This window comes from Varanus komodoensis, unplaced genomic scaffold (genome assembly GCF_004798865.1).
Source record: "Varanus komodoensis strain SLA01 unplaced genomic scaffold, ASM479886v1 scaffold110, whole genome shotgun sequence".
NCBI lineage: Eukaryota > Metazoa > Chordata > Lepidosauria > Squamata > Varanidae > Varanus > Varanus komodoensis.
Window position 1 is genome coordinate 1,338,393 of NW_025335318.1, and position 15,386 is coordinate 1,353,778.

The following is a 15,386-nucleotide window of genomic DNA, read 5'->3' on the forward strand; positions in this document are numbered from 1 at the left end:
AAAATCAAGAGAATACATCATCTTTAGGGGTACGAGTCTGCCTTTCTGTCATTTAGAACCTCAGCTAAGGCCAAGTGAATGTTCAGAACCGATCCTCTTAATTAAGGTTAAGGATGTATTCCAGCAGCAGTCTATTTCTGCAGCCCCTGGGTCAAGGCCGGGCTGCTCAGGACACAGAGCCATACTTGCCGTCTGTCCCTAAGGTTATTTCCCTCCCTGTCTACCTCCTTCGTTGGGCTGAATAACAGATGGGGCATTCTCAGGGACTCCAAAGAGTCCAAAGAGTTGATCCAGCTGAATATTGAGTTATTTGGTTTGTGTTAGCCCAACTACTAAAAATCCTCATGGCACTTTACAGTCATAAAACCAACATTTGGTTCTTGCCCCCATAAGAGTTGTGCAGAAGAGGGCATCTCAGCAGGTGCACATCCTGCAAAGGCATCCTTGCCGTGGTCCCAGCACCATCATGGAACAAGACTTCAGACAGTTTAGGAGAGGCCGGTCAGGACTACCGCATGTACACATTTTCTGTGTGTTGAGGCAAGAGATGGGGCATGAATGCCATGGAATCCCATGGTCCCAGTTCCTTGGCCACTGTACTATTTCTGACTCCCACCTAAGACTGAGACTCTGTCTTCAAACCCATAGACAGAACCTGGATGGCAAAACTCTGGACATTTGGTGGTGTAGAAAGGGAGGCAAAGATTTCCTTAATTCAGTGTGTGTGTATGTATTAGGACCATCCCAGAAATAGCCAGTCACCTCCTAGCACTCTTGGATGGGATAGATTGTCTAGAGTCATTTCAGTTGGGAGTCATCTGAGTTTTGGCACGGAAACAGCTTTGATTGCCCTGTATGATGATCCATGTTGGGAAAGAGACAGAGCAAGTGTGACCCTGGGTGATGGGAGTTGCGGGGAGGGGGGNGGGGGGACTGCTTCCATTCCTACTTAGATGGTTGGCTCCAAAAGGCAGCACTTGAGGAATATTGCTCAGGCCTGTGGACTGTCCAGTATAGGAACTTCAGCGGGAGGTTAGTCTTGTCCCCCATGCAATTTAACATCTACCTGAGACCACAGTGTAGGGCCATTGAGAGTCTTGGACTGCACTGTCTTCAGTACAGTGAGGACACACAGCCCTTTTCTCCATCCCATCTTCTGCAGGTGAAGCTGTGGATATGCTAAACCAATGCCTGGTTGGGACAATAAACTGGATGCTGGTTAACAAACTGATGCTCAGTCCAGACTATTAGTAGGTGGTTCCTCTGAGTGTCTTCCCAGTGAGCTTGCACCCATCTTGAAGGAACAGATACATAGCTTGGGAGCCCTCCTTGAACCATCTTTGCCCCGTAACACCCAGAGTGCCTTCTACCATAGCTATGGTGAGCCAGCAATGCTCCTACCTGAACAAAGATTTCATTAAACCATACAAAGGTAATCTACAAACTAGATTACTGCAGCACACTCTGTATGCCTGCCCTTGAAGATGGTTCAGAAGCTGCAGTCTGTGGCAACACAGAAACATATGATACCAATTCTGGCCCATTTGCACTGGCTGCCTATACACTTCCCAGTCCAATGCAGGCTGCTGATTTTCATGTGGAAAGGCCTGTGCAACTTGGGACCACTATACTTGATGGAATGCCTCTCCCAGCTGTAATCTGCTTGGTCATCATGAATGAAATCCAGGGCCTTGCTCCAAGTGCCACCTCTGAGAAAGGCTCAGTTGGCTGTGAGAAGGAGCGGGGCCTTCTCAGTGACAGCCCTCCAGTTCTGGAGCAGCTCCCCGCTGAGACCTGCCTGGCATCAACTCTGCTATGTGTTTGCTGCCATGTCAAGACTGTTCTCTATGGCAAAGCTTTCAGTCAGCTCTAAATAGTTCATTGGGACATTCTGTACTATTTAACAAGTCATGTTTTAATTCATCCTTGATATTGCAGTTGTTTAAATTTGACTTTTAAATTATGCAGTGAATTTTTATGATGTTTTTATTGTTCTCTGTGTTTTATCATATTTTATGTGCTCTTCTATCCTGTCCAGAGAACTTCAGTTATTGGGCAGTATAGAAATAAAATAAATAAGAATAAAAATAATGTGCCAAATATATGCTACATGAAAGGGCAAGAGGAAGCCATGTACTATGGTTTCTTCAAAGCTTTCTGACACGGTGAGGGCCAGAATAATTTCTTCCTGTCCTTGCTCTCACTCTGATTGGCTTCGTGACTGTACCTGATGCCACTTCCAGACCCACACAGAGACGGGGGTTTGTGAGAGTTCAGCTTTGTCACTTTTTTTCTGCCAGCTCTCCTTGATAAACAGGTGCACAGATGTACACAGGTGCCACACCAGAGCTCTGTGCAAAAGGATTCTCACACTCTGTGTGAGCAGAGAAATTGTGGGGGAACTGAATTTCTCCACAGGAAAGGGAAATTCTCCAACATTTTCTCAGGATTGAAATTCAGCAGCAGCAGCAGCACTTCTTTTTTTCGGAACAATTTTGTTGAGTTTTTGCTCCTGCATGTGGCATATGTGGCAAAACACCTCCCTGAAAGTGCCGCTTAGACACAGAAGGAAAATTGGAAGGCTATGCTAAAGAAACTATGAACAGCTTTGAGTAAGGAATGATCAGCATACGCTAAATGCCTTCAGTAGAAAAGCCCTGTGTCAGCAGCCCGGCCGCTGTTTTGCATTCCCCACAACCCAGGAATGTTCCATGACCCTGTGAAGAGAAAACGGTGCTCCCTCCCACTTAACACATGGTGGAGAATATTAGGAGAACACAGCACGAAAAGCAGCTGTCTTTTTCAGGGTGAGGGAGAGTGAGTAAAGGAAAACAACACAGACATTCACACAGAAGTGTGTCTTCTGAGAATTTCAGCCCAGCTTTATTGCATCCACGCTTGCCAGAAGTTCTTTAAGACCCCCTTTTAGAATCGACATCCCAAAGTCTTTGCAAAGAGTGCTTCTTAAGAGCCCCCACCCATGAGTGGCGATTTCCTTCNCATTGCAACTTCAGTCAGCCGCTGTCCTACCCAACTAAAACCCCCTTCAACATGCTGAGTGCAAAGGCACTTTCCTGCCCACCAGCCTTTTGAGGGCACCTTTCACCTCCTTGTTCCTCAGGCTGTAGATCAGGGGGTTCAGCATTGGAATCACTATGGTGTAGAAGACAGAAGCAACCCGGCCTGCATCTTCGGAAGGGCTGGCGTTCGGCTGGCAGTACATGAAGAGGATGGTCGTGTGGAATATGGTGATGGCGGTGAAGTGAGAGGCACAGGTGGAGAAAGCTCTGTATTTCCCCTTATTGGAGTGGATCTTCGATATACATATGATAATGAGAAGGTAAGAGGTGAGAATGACAGTTATGGTGCTGGTTTCCACAAAGGTAGCAAAAACAAAAAGCAGCATCTTACTGATCTGGGTGTCTGAGCAAGAAAGTGCCAGCACTGGCAAAATGTCACAGAAGAAGTGATTGATGGCATTTGGCCCACAGAAAATTGCCCTGAAGGCAGAATGAGTGTGAACCAGGGCACAAGCAACCCCCCACATGTAAGAACCAGCCACCAGCAGGAAGCAGAGCTTTCTTGACATAACCACTGTGTACAATAAGGGATTGCAGATGGCCACATAGCGGTCATAAGCCATCACGGCCAAGAGAAAGGATTCAGCCACGACAAACGCGATGAACAGATACATCTGTGCTGCACAGGCCAAGAAAGAGATTCCCTTTGCCTCAGAGATGATGTTGGTGAGCAATCTGGGGGTGATGGAAGAAGAATAGCAAATGTCGATCAAGGATAGGTGGCTGAGAAAGAAGTACATTGGACTATGGAGTTGAGAGTCAATCCTGATCAACAGGATGATTCCAAGATTTGCCAGGAAGGTGATAGTATAGATCAGGAGAAACAGAAGGAAAAGGATGATCTGTAGGTCAGGGTAGTCTGAGAAGCCAAGGAGGATGAATTCTGTCACTGAAGTCTGATTTCCTCTCTCCATTTCTTTATGGTCATGTTTTATTGCTAAGACTTGAGAACAATGATGCTGGCTATGAGATAGAGAGGAGCATGACTCCAAATCCAAGTATGGAGCACAATATTGGTAAAGATTTTTTCAAAAGTTAAAACGATCAAAATAACAATGTTTCAATGCCTTCCAAAGACATTGTTCTGCAATGGATGATGTTTGCCTGGAAAATAATGAAACACAAAGAGGTGTCCATTCATACTTCCTTTGCTGCTTGTTGTCTCCAAACTGAGCACATATTAATAGAAAAACAGATAGAAGTATTTGATGAAAGAAAGATTTCAAGGTTTTCCTGGCATCACCATCTGACTTTTCCCCAAATATTTACAGGTCTGCTGGCTCTGCCTTGATAGCAGTTGTCAACTGCCTCCTGATTTCTCCTTTGTTTCTCATCGTGTGCACATCACCTGATTAGGTCCATTCACTGGGTGCAAGGAACAAACCAAAGGCCCCCTTGAACGCCTGAGCAACACGATTCCTTTCTTGAAGAGGATTGTGGAAGTTTAGAATCTGGATGATTCCATCAGGCTGCTGTCTCCTTTCCCTTCCTGGCCCACCTGCCAGGTGTTCTGGTGGCAGGATGAGGTACAGAGCTCCACCACAGTGCAGCCTCTTAACATGAATCCCTTTCCTTCTGTCTTTGTTTTGTTGCCACATCCACCCAGCTGCTTTGAGGGGATCCCACCACAGATAGGCAGGTATCCTAATCCCTCTCCCCCTCCCAAGTCAACCCAACCCAATGTCTGTCACACACACAGAATGAGAGAGGGAGAGAAAGAGTTATGACTTAGACAATATAACTCTACTGGAGCACTCACACATACCTAGATTTACCTTGCAACAAAGAGGATGAAAACCCAAAACCCTGCCCATTCTGCCTGGCAGTTAGAAGACTAGTAAAACTCCTTCCCAGTCCTGTTAGCCAGCAACTAACTTCCATCCACTGCAAGACCTATTATTATGACTTGTGAGAAGGTGGTGAAGTCAGGTGCTACCCTGTCCTATGGCTGATGCACCATGTTACGGCTCTCGGGGACAGATGTTTATTTTATTTATTTATTTATTTATTTATTTATTTATTTAATTTATATTCTGCCTTTTTCCTACAAAGGGCTTACATCATTCTCCTCCTCCATCTTATCCCCACAACAACAGCCCTGTGAGGCAGGTTGGGCTGAGAGTCTGTGACTGGCCCAAAGTCACCCAGTTGGCTCCATGGCTGAGCGGGGACTAGAACCCAGGTTGTCTAAGTCCCAGTCCCATGCTTTTAACCACTACACCACACTGGCTCTCAGTGTTCCCACTGCAGTTCGCCTCCCACCAATAAGCCAATTAGCTTTCATTTGGATTAGGATTATTAAGCCATAAGGAGGCTACTGCTGCATAGAAAATGGACCTGACACCTCCTTCCTTCCATACTGCCTGGACAGGGGCACACCCACAATGTTGGTTTGGTGGTAAGTGGGAAACTTCATGGCTTGTGGCAGAAGAAAGAAGATGGGGATCAGAAGGCACTATGCAGCTCTTCCATCTTTTTATTCTGGGTGGATTTTAAGTGTTAGAGAAAACAATAAAAGAAGTTTTAACCAAAAATGAGAAGCTCACAAGCAGACAACAGAATCATCTGGACCCACGCCCTCCCAACATCTTTGAAAGAAGTGGGGTGCTGGCACCATGGAAGACCTCATCTAGTCTTTAATCTCTAGTCACCCAGTATCTCCGACCAGCTCCAAAAGGAGTTGGCACACCTTGCTACTGACATCGACACCACTTCCTATGTAGTTGCCTCTCTCTATGTGGGCTCACCATGCATCAAAGTAGCTCCCACACGATGCACAGGTCATGCGTGGTACAAAAAAGTGAGGTGTGCCACAAGTTGCCTAGTTCAAAGCATCAGTTCAGAGCATCTACCCACTCTCATCCTTTTGACCTATCTGCTGATCAGATCAGTGGACAAATATAAAAATGCTGCCTGGTTACAACTGCATTAATCACGTTAAAATGGCCACAGAATGTGAAGAAAGGATGAAAAAACATTTAAATTGTTTGAATCTAGAGTATAGCCAAAGTTGTCTGGGAACAGTAGAGGTCATTCTGAAGCGGTGCTCTCTGCCCTGCAGGCGATACCTTGGAAAAAAGAAAGGTTCTTCCAGTTCTGCTATTCCTGTTGCAGAAGACCAAGTTTCTGGGCCAAGCCCTAACCTGATCTTGTTATTCTTACCTGTCTGAGTCTTATCTTAGGAAGCTGCAGGGCAGCACTAGGACCACAATGCAACCAACACAATGGAGAAGAAGAAAATGCTTTCCTCCAGGAGCAAATGCTTACTGCAAGGTCTCTTTTTCAGTAGATTCTGTGACCTTTGGGACCTAATCTCTGAAGCATTTAGAGAATTCTATCTCAGGCTGGAACATCATCATCCCATCATCATCATCTTTTCCCCCTTTTATATTTTTTTTAAATACAGAAGAAAAAAACATAAATACAACACAACAACAATAATAATATTGCATACAAAAACTCAATTAATAATTAGAAAAGTAAATAATAAAGCGCCCCCACCAGCCTGGAGACCAATACTACCTCCACCTAATTCATGTATTATAACAATTAATAATATATAATATACTTCAGTTATACCCATATCCCCTCCAGAAATTCATATAATCTTGATTAGGTTTGCAACTTTTGCCTTCTATCAGTACTGCTTTTACAAAATCTTCCCAAATGTCCATATATTTATTTGCTTTCATTAACCCTTTTTAAATTTTTATTCCTGTCATCAGTGTATCATTAATTACCATATTCCATATTTCATTATACCATCCATGCCTTTGCAAAACCCAATTCTGTTTCCAATATTTAACTATCACTAACCTAACTGCCATTATCAAACTTAAGATCAATTCTTTCTTAGCTTCATTTATATCTTGTTTTTCAATCAACAGTAATAGCACCATTCTCAGTGAATTTTAGCCTATATCTAAAATTTCTCTAATTTCCTTAAATACCATAATCCAAATCTTTTGTATATCATCACAATCATCCTCATCATCCTCATCAGCACAAATAAAACTGTCACCCCTTTCACCTCTTGCTCGGTCAGGCATCCTCTTGTTCCAGGCTTTGCCCTTTGACTGGCAGGATATGAGTCAAGCCCTTTTTCCAGGAAAGGATGCATTTCAGTCACCAAGCGATCTCTTGGGCATGTGGCTGCTTACATGATAGAGTAGTAGAGGACAGGCTGGCTGCAGCTCAGAAGTGAAATCAGAAATAGCTTGGACCAGACTTCATAAATACCCAGGCCTCCTTCAGTTTAAGAGAGAGCAGAAAAGTGACAAAAAGATGTATAAAATGCTGTGCCTGTGTGCATCCATAATGGGAGAGATATTCATGTATTTTCCAGTAACGGTCATACTTTTGGATTACTAAATTTTAGTACAATTCTGGAAAGTTTAAAGAAAAATCACCCATAGATCTCTGGAAGGTGCTTAAACCCATTGCGGATTTCTGAAGATCAAGCTTCTGCCCACCCCTGTAAAGGGTCCCCTTTTCAGATAGTCCTTCACTGCATGGTCAGTGGGGCAGCCTTTCCTGGGAATGAAAGGGGCAGTTGTTCTTGACAGGTGTTCCAAGGTCAGGCAGATTTGGATTTGTTGGATGAGGAGGAGTCCTGGGAACTGGCACCCCAGCATTGACCTGGGAGAAGCAAAGGGGATTATCTCTCCAGGTGTTCAGGCAGACTCTGAGAGCAGCCAGGATCTACAACTGCCCCGTTCATTCCCAAGACTCTCTGCCATTTTTCCTGTCTTGAGGAGTTAGCCATGAGCTCTTTGTAGCATCACTTGTCAAGCACTGAATGAAGTAGAGAGGCTGAGCAGTTGGACTATGTCCACTAATCTTGTCATGGTCTCTGACATGCCAATTGTGTAGGGTACAACCGGACAGGCACCCAGTGATAACAGACTACAGTTGCTTGTTCTTCATTCAAACCCAGCTATTGTTAGCAACAATTGGTCAGCAACCACAAAAAGAACCAACAGGTTTTTTTTTATTTATTTCTATACCACCCATCAGCAAAGCTCTCTGGGCAGTTCACAACATGATATAATGACAACAAAATACAACACAACAGCATTTAAAACATTTAAACATTCATTAAAATAGCATTAAAATACATTAATTACAATGAAAAAGACCCAGACAAGAAAATAAAAAGGCACCTGGATAAACCCATCAGACCCCTAGATATCCAAGGAGATCTTTAAAGGCTTCCACAAAGAACTCGGTGCTGATAAGATGGCAGATTTGGCACCAGGAGGGCCATGGCAGGAAGGTTGTTCCAAACATGTAGGGCCACCACAGAAAAGGCCCTCCCCCTAGTTGCCAGCCTCCCATTTTGGTCTGGAGCCTGAAGCACCCTTGAAAATCCTGTCTGAACAGGTTTCATTTGAATTTGACATTAAAAAAAAAAAAGATCATGGAAAAACAATAGCCACATTTTTTGTCATATGCTGTTTGTCCAAGCATGGAAGGGGCTTAAGTGCCTGGTATATAGGATGGTTTTAGTGAAATGGGGCGGTGAAAGAATTTGGAGGATGGCTTGCATGGCTTTGGAGGTATCAGGTGTCTTTCCAACCAGACTGTACTCTCTGCAGCAGGACTGTCCAGTGCTCTGGATGTTCCTACAGGACCTTCTGCATCTTGAACTGGGGATGAACAGGCATGAACAAGAGGTAATAGACAGTTCTTTTGGAAGCCACATTGATCCCACATCTGTTTCAGGATGACATCCAATGGGTTGAGCCTTTGCCATCCTGTATGTAGGTAAGATATGTAGGGGTCTTGCCATCTTCCAAGTGAAGGCAGCCAGTCCTGTTGTTTTAGGAGTTCAGACTGGGCTACTTGTGTGCATTGCTAATGATCAGTCCCAAGGTGTCCTTCCTGTCATTGGTTACAACCATAGCTTAGTGAGGGGCAGAGGATGGGCAACAGCAAAAATGCTCTAATAGGACTTGTCCAGAAAATGAGACAGCAACCACTGATCGTGCAACACTGCATACAGCAGGGCTTTTGAAAGTGAACATGTCCTCTAACTGGCAGGGATTGTTTGACCTGCAATGGCTTGCCATGTTGTCTGAACTCAGATGACAGGATCAACCATGGGCAGAGCCCCACAGCAAATGAGGTGCATGGGAACATCCCCTTGCTCTTCTTGCCAAGTGGCTAGCCAGAGAGAGCAGCTGACTGCGCCCTCCAAAATGCCCAGTCATCACTTAGGGGCAGCTGTCACCATTGCCCTGATCTCTGCTCCATGCTCAGGATACCGGTGCAGTACAGAGACATCCTTCTTGCCTTCTGCTCAGGAGATCTACTGTCAATCGGGGGTGGGGAGGTTTGCAGTATGCTGCTGTCCTGCTGTGTTTGGGGCAGCAAGGAGGACCAGAATGGGCACTCCTGCCTCCTGTGTGAATGCAGACCTTGAGTGTAGACCTCTCAAGCAGGAGGTGGGGTTGGCCTCTCTGCTTCATGCTACCATCCCATGCTTGGCAAAGCATTGCGGAATGGTACCTGCACCCCCACCTCCTCCCAAGAGGCCCAGTCTCAAGCAGGAGGTGAGGAAGCCCTGTCTGTGCCATTATAGAAGCCATGCCTCTGTAGAGGTTTTGCACCACAAGCTAAACAGAAAATATAATACTAGGATCTGTCTGCATAGATGTAGGAATGTCATGGTAACTGATGAGCTAACCTGATAATTTCAGCAGGTTTTCCCAACAGTACAAAGTACAGGTACAGTCTGTACAGAAGCAAGTACATCATTAACTACAGAAAAGTATCCCAGGAGTGAGATCACAATTTGCAAGCTCTTAGGTGAAGAGAATAAATGATTTCCAGTGAATCATGATTTCATATAGGCATATAAAAACTGGCAAGAGCCAGAACTAATGTGGTTAGAATTTAAAATGAGAAGACCCGTTTTTATGTCCATGCCACGGTACACGTTATTTTTATTTTTATAATTGATTCTATTTCCTTGGGCAAGATATTTTTGTCATTAAATTGTATTTTATTTTGAAATAAAGTTAACAAAATAAAGGGAACAAAAAGAAGAGCATGCATAATAATAAACCAAGGTAACTAAAGAAACAACAGCATTAACTAATTATAATTCTTCATTGATAACTGATATGATTTGCTTACAGAATATCTATTGTAAAACAATTGAAGTAGAAGCTCAATATTTAAGAAAATAAAAAGACAAGGCATAAGCCATGTAAAAGGAGCATCTTTAAGTGTGTGTTATTGTGTGTGCATGCGCATATGCTTGTGTATATGCATATTAGTCAGAAAAATATAGACAATTGTACTTGAATGGAACATGATCAAAAGTTTGAAGAACTTCAACACAAGTTATAAATGTGGTACCAAATTTCTATCTTAAAGCCAGAATTCCTTGGTTGCTGCAGTTCTAAATAAGTTATACATAGTTGTTGTCTCCCAAATGTTATCGCCTCACCCTTTCTCTGGCTGCTTTGGAGACTTCCAACAACATGTCATGCCTGACTTTGCAGCAAATGCAAAGATTTTTATGCAAGAATCCGAGAACATTAGAGTCAAAAAGATGAGAGTGACGGTGACAACAGCCACAAGATTGGAAACGGTGCAGCCAGTGCTAGCTTTGGGCTAGCAGAAAGCGTGTTATTTTACACAAGGTGAGGAACCCAACTTTTGTCACTCCTCCCAGCCTACTGCAGTCCTCCGAATCTTGATCCATGCATGCTTCAGAGGGTTCTCCAGCCCACGGGAGTGGTTATCGAAAGGTCTGAGGGGTTCAAGAGAAGAGGAAGAATTGCTATTCCGGGGAAGGGTGGCTGCCTTGCATGCATTTGAAGAGAAGAATGGGGAGAAATGTAACAACTAAAAGCCTGTAACTGAAAATAACATAACCTAGCAAAATAAACAAAGCAAGCTTTGGGAGTGGAGAACAATTGAGAAATGTTCTAAATTGATAGAGAGCTCTTTGTGGAGAAAGTACAAACAAAGTTGGGGGTTCGTTGTTTTTGCTTTTGCTTTTAGAAGAAGACCAGGAAGGCAAAGCTTTCAGTAACTGGACTGGGAAATATCAGTAGAATGAACATGGACAAATATTTTAGAAGTAGCTATAGAATGGAATGGGCGGATCTTTGAAATATTAAAGAAGGACCTCAAGATTTAGGAGGGAAAAAAAGGATGAGAAGAAGAAAACTCTAAATTGGCATGCTAGGGAGTGGTAAGAGATGTAAAGGAGGGGGAAATGGTTTTGTAGTCCATGATGGCATTTGCTGCTTAGTTAAGTACCTTTTCTGCCTTTCTTCTAGTTTCAGGACTGCATAAAGATTGGCATGCAAGGACGTCATGAAAGGCATGGCTGAGGGAAATGGCTCCTCAGGAACAGATTTTGTTCTTTTGGGCTTTACAGAGCAACGTGAGCTTCAGGTTTTGTGCTTCATCTTGTTCTTGGCTATTTATTGTTTCACTGTGGTTGGGAATCTCAGCATGATTGTGTTAATCAGGATGGATCCCCGGCTTCACACACCCATGTATTTTTTCCTAACTCAGCTTTCCCTCTTAGACTTGTGCTACTCTACCACAATTGTTCCCAAGACCCTGGCGAATTTCATAACCGACCGCAAATCCATTTCTTTTGCTGGATGCGCTATTCAGTTGTTCTGCTTTGCAGCCTGTGCAACCACTGAATGCTACCTGCTGGCTGCCATGGCCTATGACCGTTATGTGGCTGTTTGCAACCCTCTGCTGTACACAGCTCTCATGTCACAGACGATCTGCATGAGGTTAGTGGCTGGGGCGTACATTGTCGGTGTGATTGGTTCAGCCACACACACCATCTCTATATTTCGCTTGCCATTCTGCCGTTCTCACAGGCTCAACCACTTCTTCTGCGATGGACCTCCACTCCTAACTCTGGCTTGTTCGGACACACATTTCAATGAGATGCTTCTTTTTGCTGTTGTTGGGTGTAACATCTTAATCACCACAGCTATCATTCTGGCATCCTATTCATCGGTCCTCAACACAGTCCTGAAGATCCGTACCGTGGAGGGAAGGCACAAAGCTTTCTCCACATGTGCCTCTCATTTGGCCTCTGTTACACTGTTTTATGGGAGCTCCCTCTTCATGTATTCCCGGCCCAGCTGCAGCTATTCCCCGGATCAGGACAAGGTGGTCTCAGTGATGTACTCAGTTACGATACCCATGCTGAACCCTCTCATCTACAGCATGAGGAACAAGGAAGTGAAAGATGCCTTCAGGAAAGCCAGAGGTAGATACCTTTCTTGGGGAGTGAGGCAGTAACCACACTAAGGGGGCCGTACATTTTTCCTGATACAAAAGGAGGTCAACCAAGTGTTTGGTGGTTTGAGAAGACCTTAGAAGAGGGGAGTGCCTCTGTGGAACTACCGTAGTCATCATGTGTTTGAGACATTGCCATTGCTAACAGAGCTGGCCCTCCCTTCAGGCTAGTGAGGCAAGCCACCTCAGGCAGCAGAGGTTAGCAAGAAGGTGCCAGGAAGAGGCATCTGTGCCATGTGACCTGCCCTATACCCACTAAGTTACTTGCTGCCCCCAAGTGCAGTGGAAGACTCTGTCCTCTCATCAGTGTAGAGGGAAAATTGAATTGTTAGCATGGTCACCTCCTGTAGCAGAATGGGGGGTTGAGTGTCATGCTCTCCTTTGCCTCAGGGCAAAAAATGTCCTTGGCTGGACCCGCTTTCTGTGAGCCACGCTCCTGTCCAGCGCTATTCTTGACTGGATACAGGAACTGCTGCACAGGTTTTGCTGGCTGGTATTCCACAGGATTGCAAATTCCATCTATAAATCATGTGATTACAATATTACAATAATTTTAAAAGTGCAAACTATAGGTCTGCTCTATTTCATTTATGCTACACTAATTTCTTGGAAATCCAACAGCTACAGCAGCAGTATATAATAAAACACCCCCCAAAGGTGTACAAAAATGGATTTTGGAGGGGCATTCACATTGTTCCTGATCTATGTTATTACTAGGGTGGACAACTGAGCTATGAGTTTGCTGATTAGAGCAAACCCTCAGCTCCATGTTCCCTTGTGCATTTCCCTCAATACTCTAGTTTTCATGGATTTCCCTTGTTTCTTCACCATCACAAAGTCTTGTAATACTCCATGTTAGAGAGGAGGACCAAGGGATTTCCCAAGTGATGCTTTCTCCAGATGTTATTTTCTGTAGTCTTCCTTGGAGTTTGGGCTGGTGGCTGGAGGCAGATGCAGACTCCATAGACTATGCCGAGACACAAAGCTGAGAGGGAAAATTGGGTGGGGTGGTGGATCCCATGCCCCACATCCCTTGTCTTCAGGCCTGCTCATCACTGCTGCAGCACTACTGTCCTCATCATGGTCTCCACATGTTCCCATTCCCCCTGATACTTCTGATCCCACCAGCCTGAAAAGCAATTGGTGGGATCAATTCGAGGCATTGTTTTTAACACCCAGATTGCCTCTTTCAATGTGAATCTGCTGAAGAATCTTGATTAAGTAGTGATGGGGACAAGAGATGGTTTTTTTCCAACTACACACTTATATTATAGAATGCCAGTCTGGTGTAGTGGTTAGAGTATTTGACTATGCTTCTGGAGGCACAGGTTCCTAGTTCCTACGTCCTGCAGGTGTTTTGTTCTAAAACTCCTAATATTCTTGGCCCTCAGCTATCCTGGCTAGGGCTGATGGGGAGCTGGAGGTAAAATACTTGAGGCCCACTACTTGCCTACCCCTGACCTAGATCAAGTAACTGGGTTCACACAGTACAACAACCCACATTCAAGGTTGTATATGGGTTGAGTTTGGGTTGTCATTGAAATATTTATTGTTGAATGTGGAATGTCCTTGACAAAACAAGAAAAAGAAACCATGGATTCTTCTTGGTTTGTGAAGTGTGGGTCATTTGTGTTTAAAAAACCAAGTTTTGTCAGCACAGCTGAATTCACACAACTCAACAATTGAACTCAGCAGTTCAATGACAACCCACTTTCAACTCATATTCAGCCCTGAGTGTGAATTGTCACATTGTGTGAACACTGCTAGTTACTCTCCCTTCACCTACTCCACAGGATTGCTATGAGGATAAAATAGGAGCTAGGAAGAGAAATACATACAACATCTCAAGCTCCTTGAAAGAAACATGGAATATATGTTTAATTCATCAAAATAAAAGAACAGAAACAAGAGAGGGTTGTCTGAACTTTTTCCTAATTGCCTTTAGGTGCATATGAAAAATGGAGCACACATTAGATATTTTTAGTTAGAGTCTTTTACTGAAATTTTTATCATTGCTATTATATCTTTCTATTTGAGACATTTGTTCTTAGTTGCTTGTATTTTCTTCTGTTTTAATTTTGTACACTACCTTGATTGCGCTTCTGTATAAAATGATAGAACATGCATGCCAAAAACCATCTAAAGAATGATGTTGATCTCTCTCATCTGACTGCATTGAGGAGCACCTATTTTGCCTTCAGGGGTGGGATGTAGAAAGGGTCTACTGTGTGCTAAGTTCTCTGTAATAGAACTTGAAAGTTTCATCGGTTTTCGAGTAGGGACTTCCCACAATGCAATTTAAGGGTTTTCCCTGCCCTAAAGCCATTTCTGTTGTAAGCCTGATCAATGAAGTAGGGGCTGTTTCTAATCCAGATGTTGCCTCACAATCTACCTTCTAGCTGCTGCAGAAATAGGGAAAGCACAAAGCAATGTGATAATCGTAGCAATCATGTTATTCCTGAGGGCTCAAGTCCCTCAGAATGATAAACAATGCAGTAAATATATGCTCCCACATGAATATTTGCAAATGGAATTTAAGGCCAACTAGGACAATGGTAGAAAGAAATAGCTCTTTGCTTAATCTGAGCAAAGTGCATGGAACCCGGACAAGGCTAAGATGGACACTTTCATATAACACTATTGAACCACAGAAAGGAAATGTCTGGAACAAGGCGCTTCCAGTGACTTTTGTCCTTGTCTTATAGATTGATAGTTTATGATCACATCAGCTCAGGTGAGTTTTTTTATTAACATGCACAGAAGTATATGCACATAGAATAATGCAGTGTTTGTGACAGGAAGATGGATATGAACATGCAGCATAAGTGTGTGTGTGTGTGTGTGTATTTGAAAGCATATTTATGTGAAACTGGAATGACTTCCCTGAAGGTATAACAACCAACTCATACATACATTTTGGTATATCTCCACTTATTTAAACAATACCCGCACCTCTTAATCTCAGGCAAATGCATGTGTAATAAGCAGCAAGATGAGGTTCAGTGTAAGCAAGTATAA

General features: G+C 43.7%; 2 protein-coding genes and 1 pseudogene across 2 annotated transcripts; 1 reads left to right on the forward strand and 2 right to left on the reverse strand.

Moving 5' to 3' along the window:
- Positions 1-3,046: 3,046 nt before the first annotated feature.
- LOC123018557 (olfactory receptor 5D18-like) lies at positions 3,047-3,994 on the reverse strand. Its single transcript, XM_044420765.1, has one exon. It carries the CDS (start codon positions 3,992-3,994, stop codon positions 3,047-3,049), a length of 948 nt encoding a protein of 315 aa, XP_044276700.1.
- A 4,342-nt stretch (positions 3,995-8,336) lies between these two features.
- Positions 8,337-11,416, reverse strand: LOC123018559 (annotated as a pseudogene).
- LOC123018560 (olfactory receptor 1038-like) lies at positions 11,415-14,571 on the forward strand (the record flags this gene model as incomplete). The annotated part of the gene is made up of 2 exons (XM_044420766.1): positions 11,415-12,322; positions 14,495-14,571. Coding segments are annotated over exons 1-2 (985 nt in total), but the record flags the coding sequence as incomplete, so codon positions are not given.
- Between the last annotated feature and the right edge of the window lie 815 nt (positions 14,572-15,386).

Excerpts from the sequence above, each read along its gene's own strand:
- LOC123018557 (XM_044420765.1), bottom strand. The coding sequence starts at position 3,994 with ATGGAGAGAGGAAATCAGACTTCAGTGACAGAATTCATCCTCCTTGGC.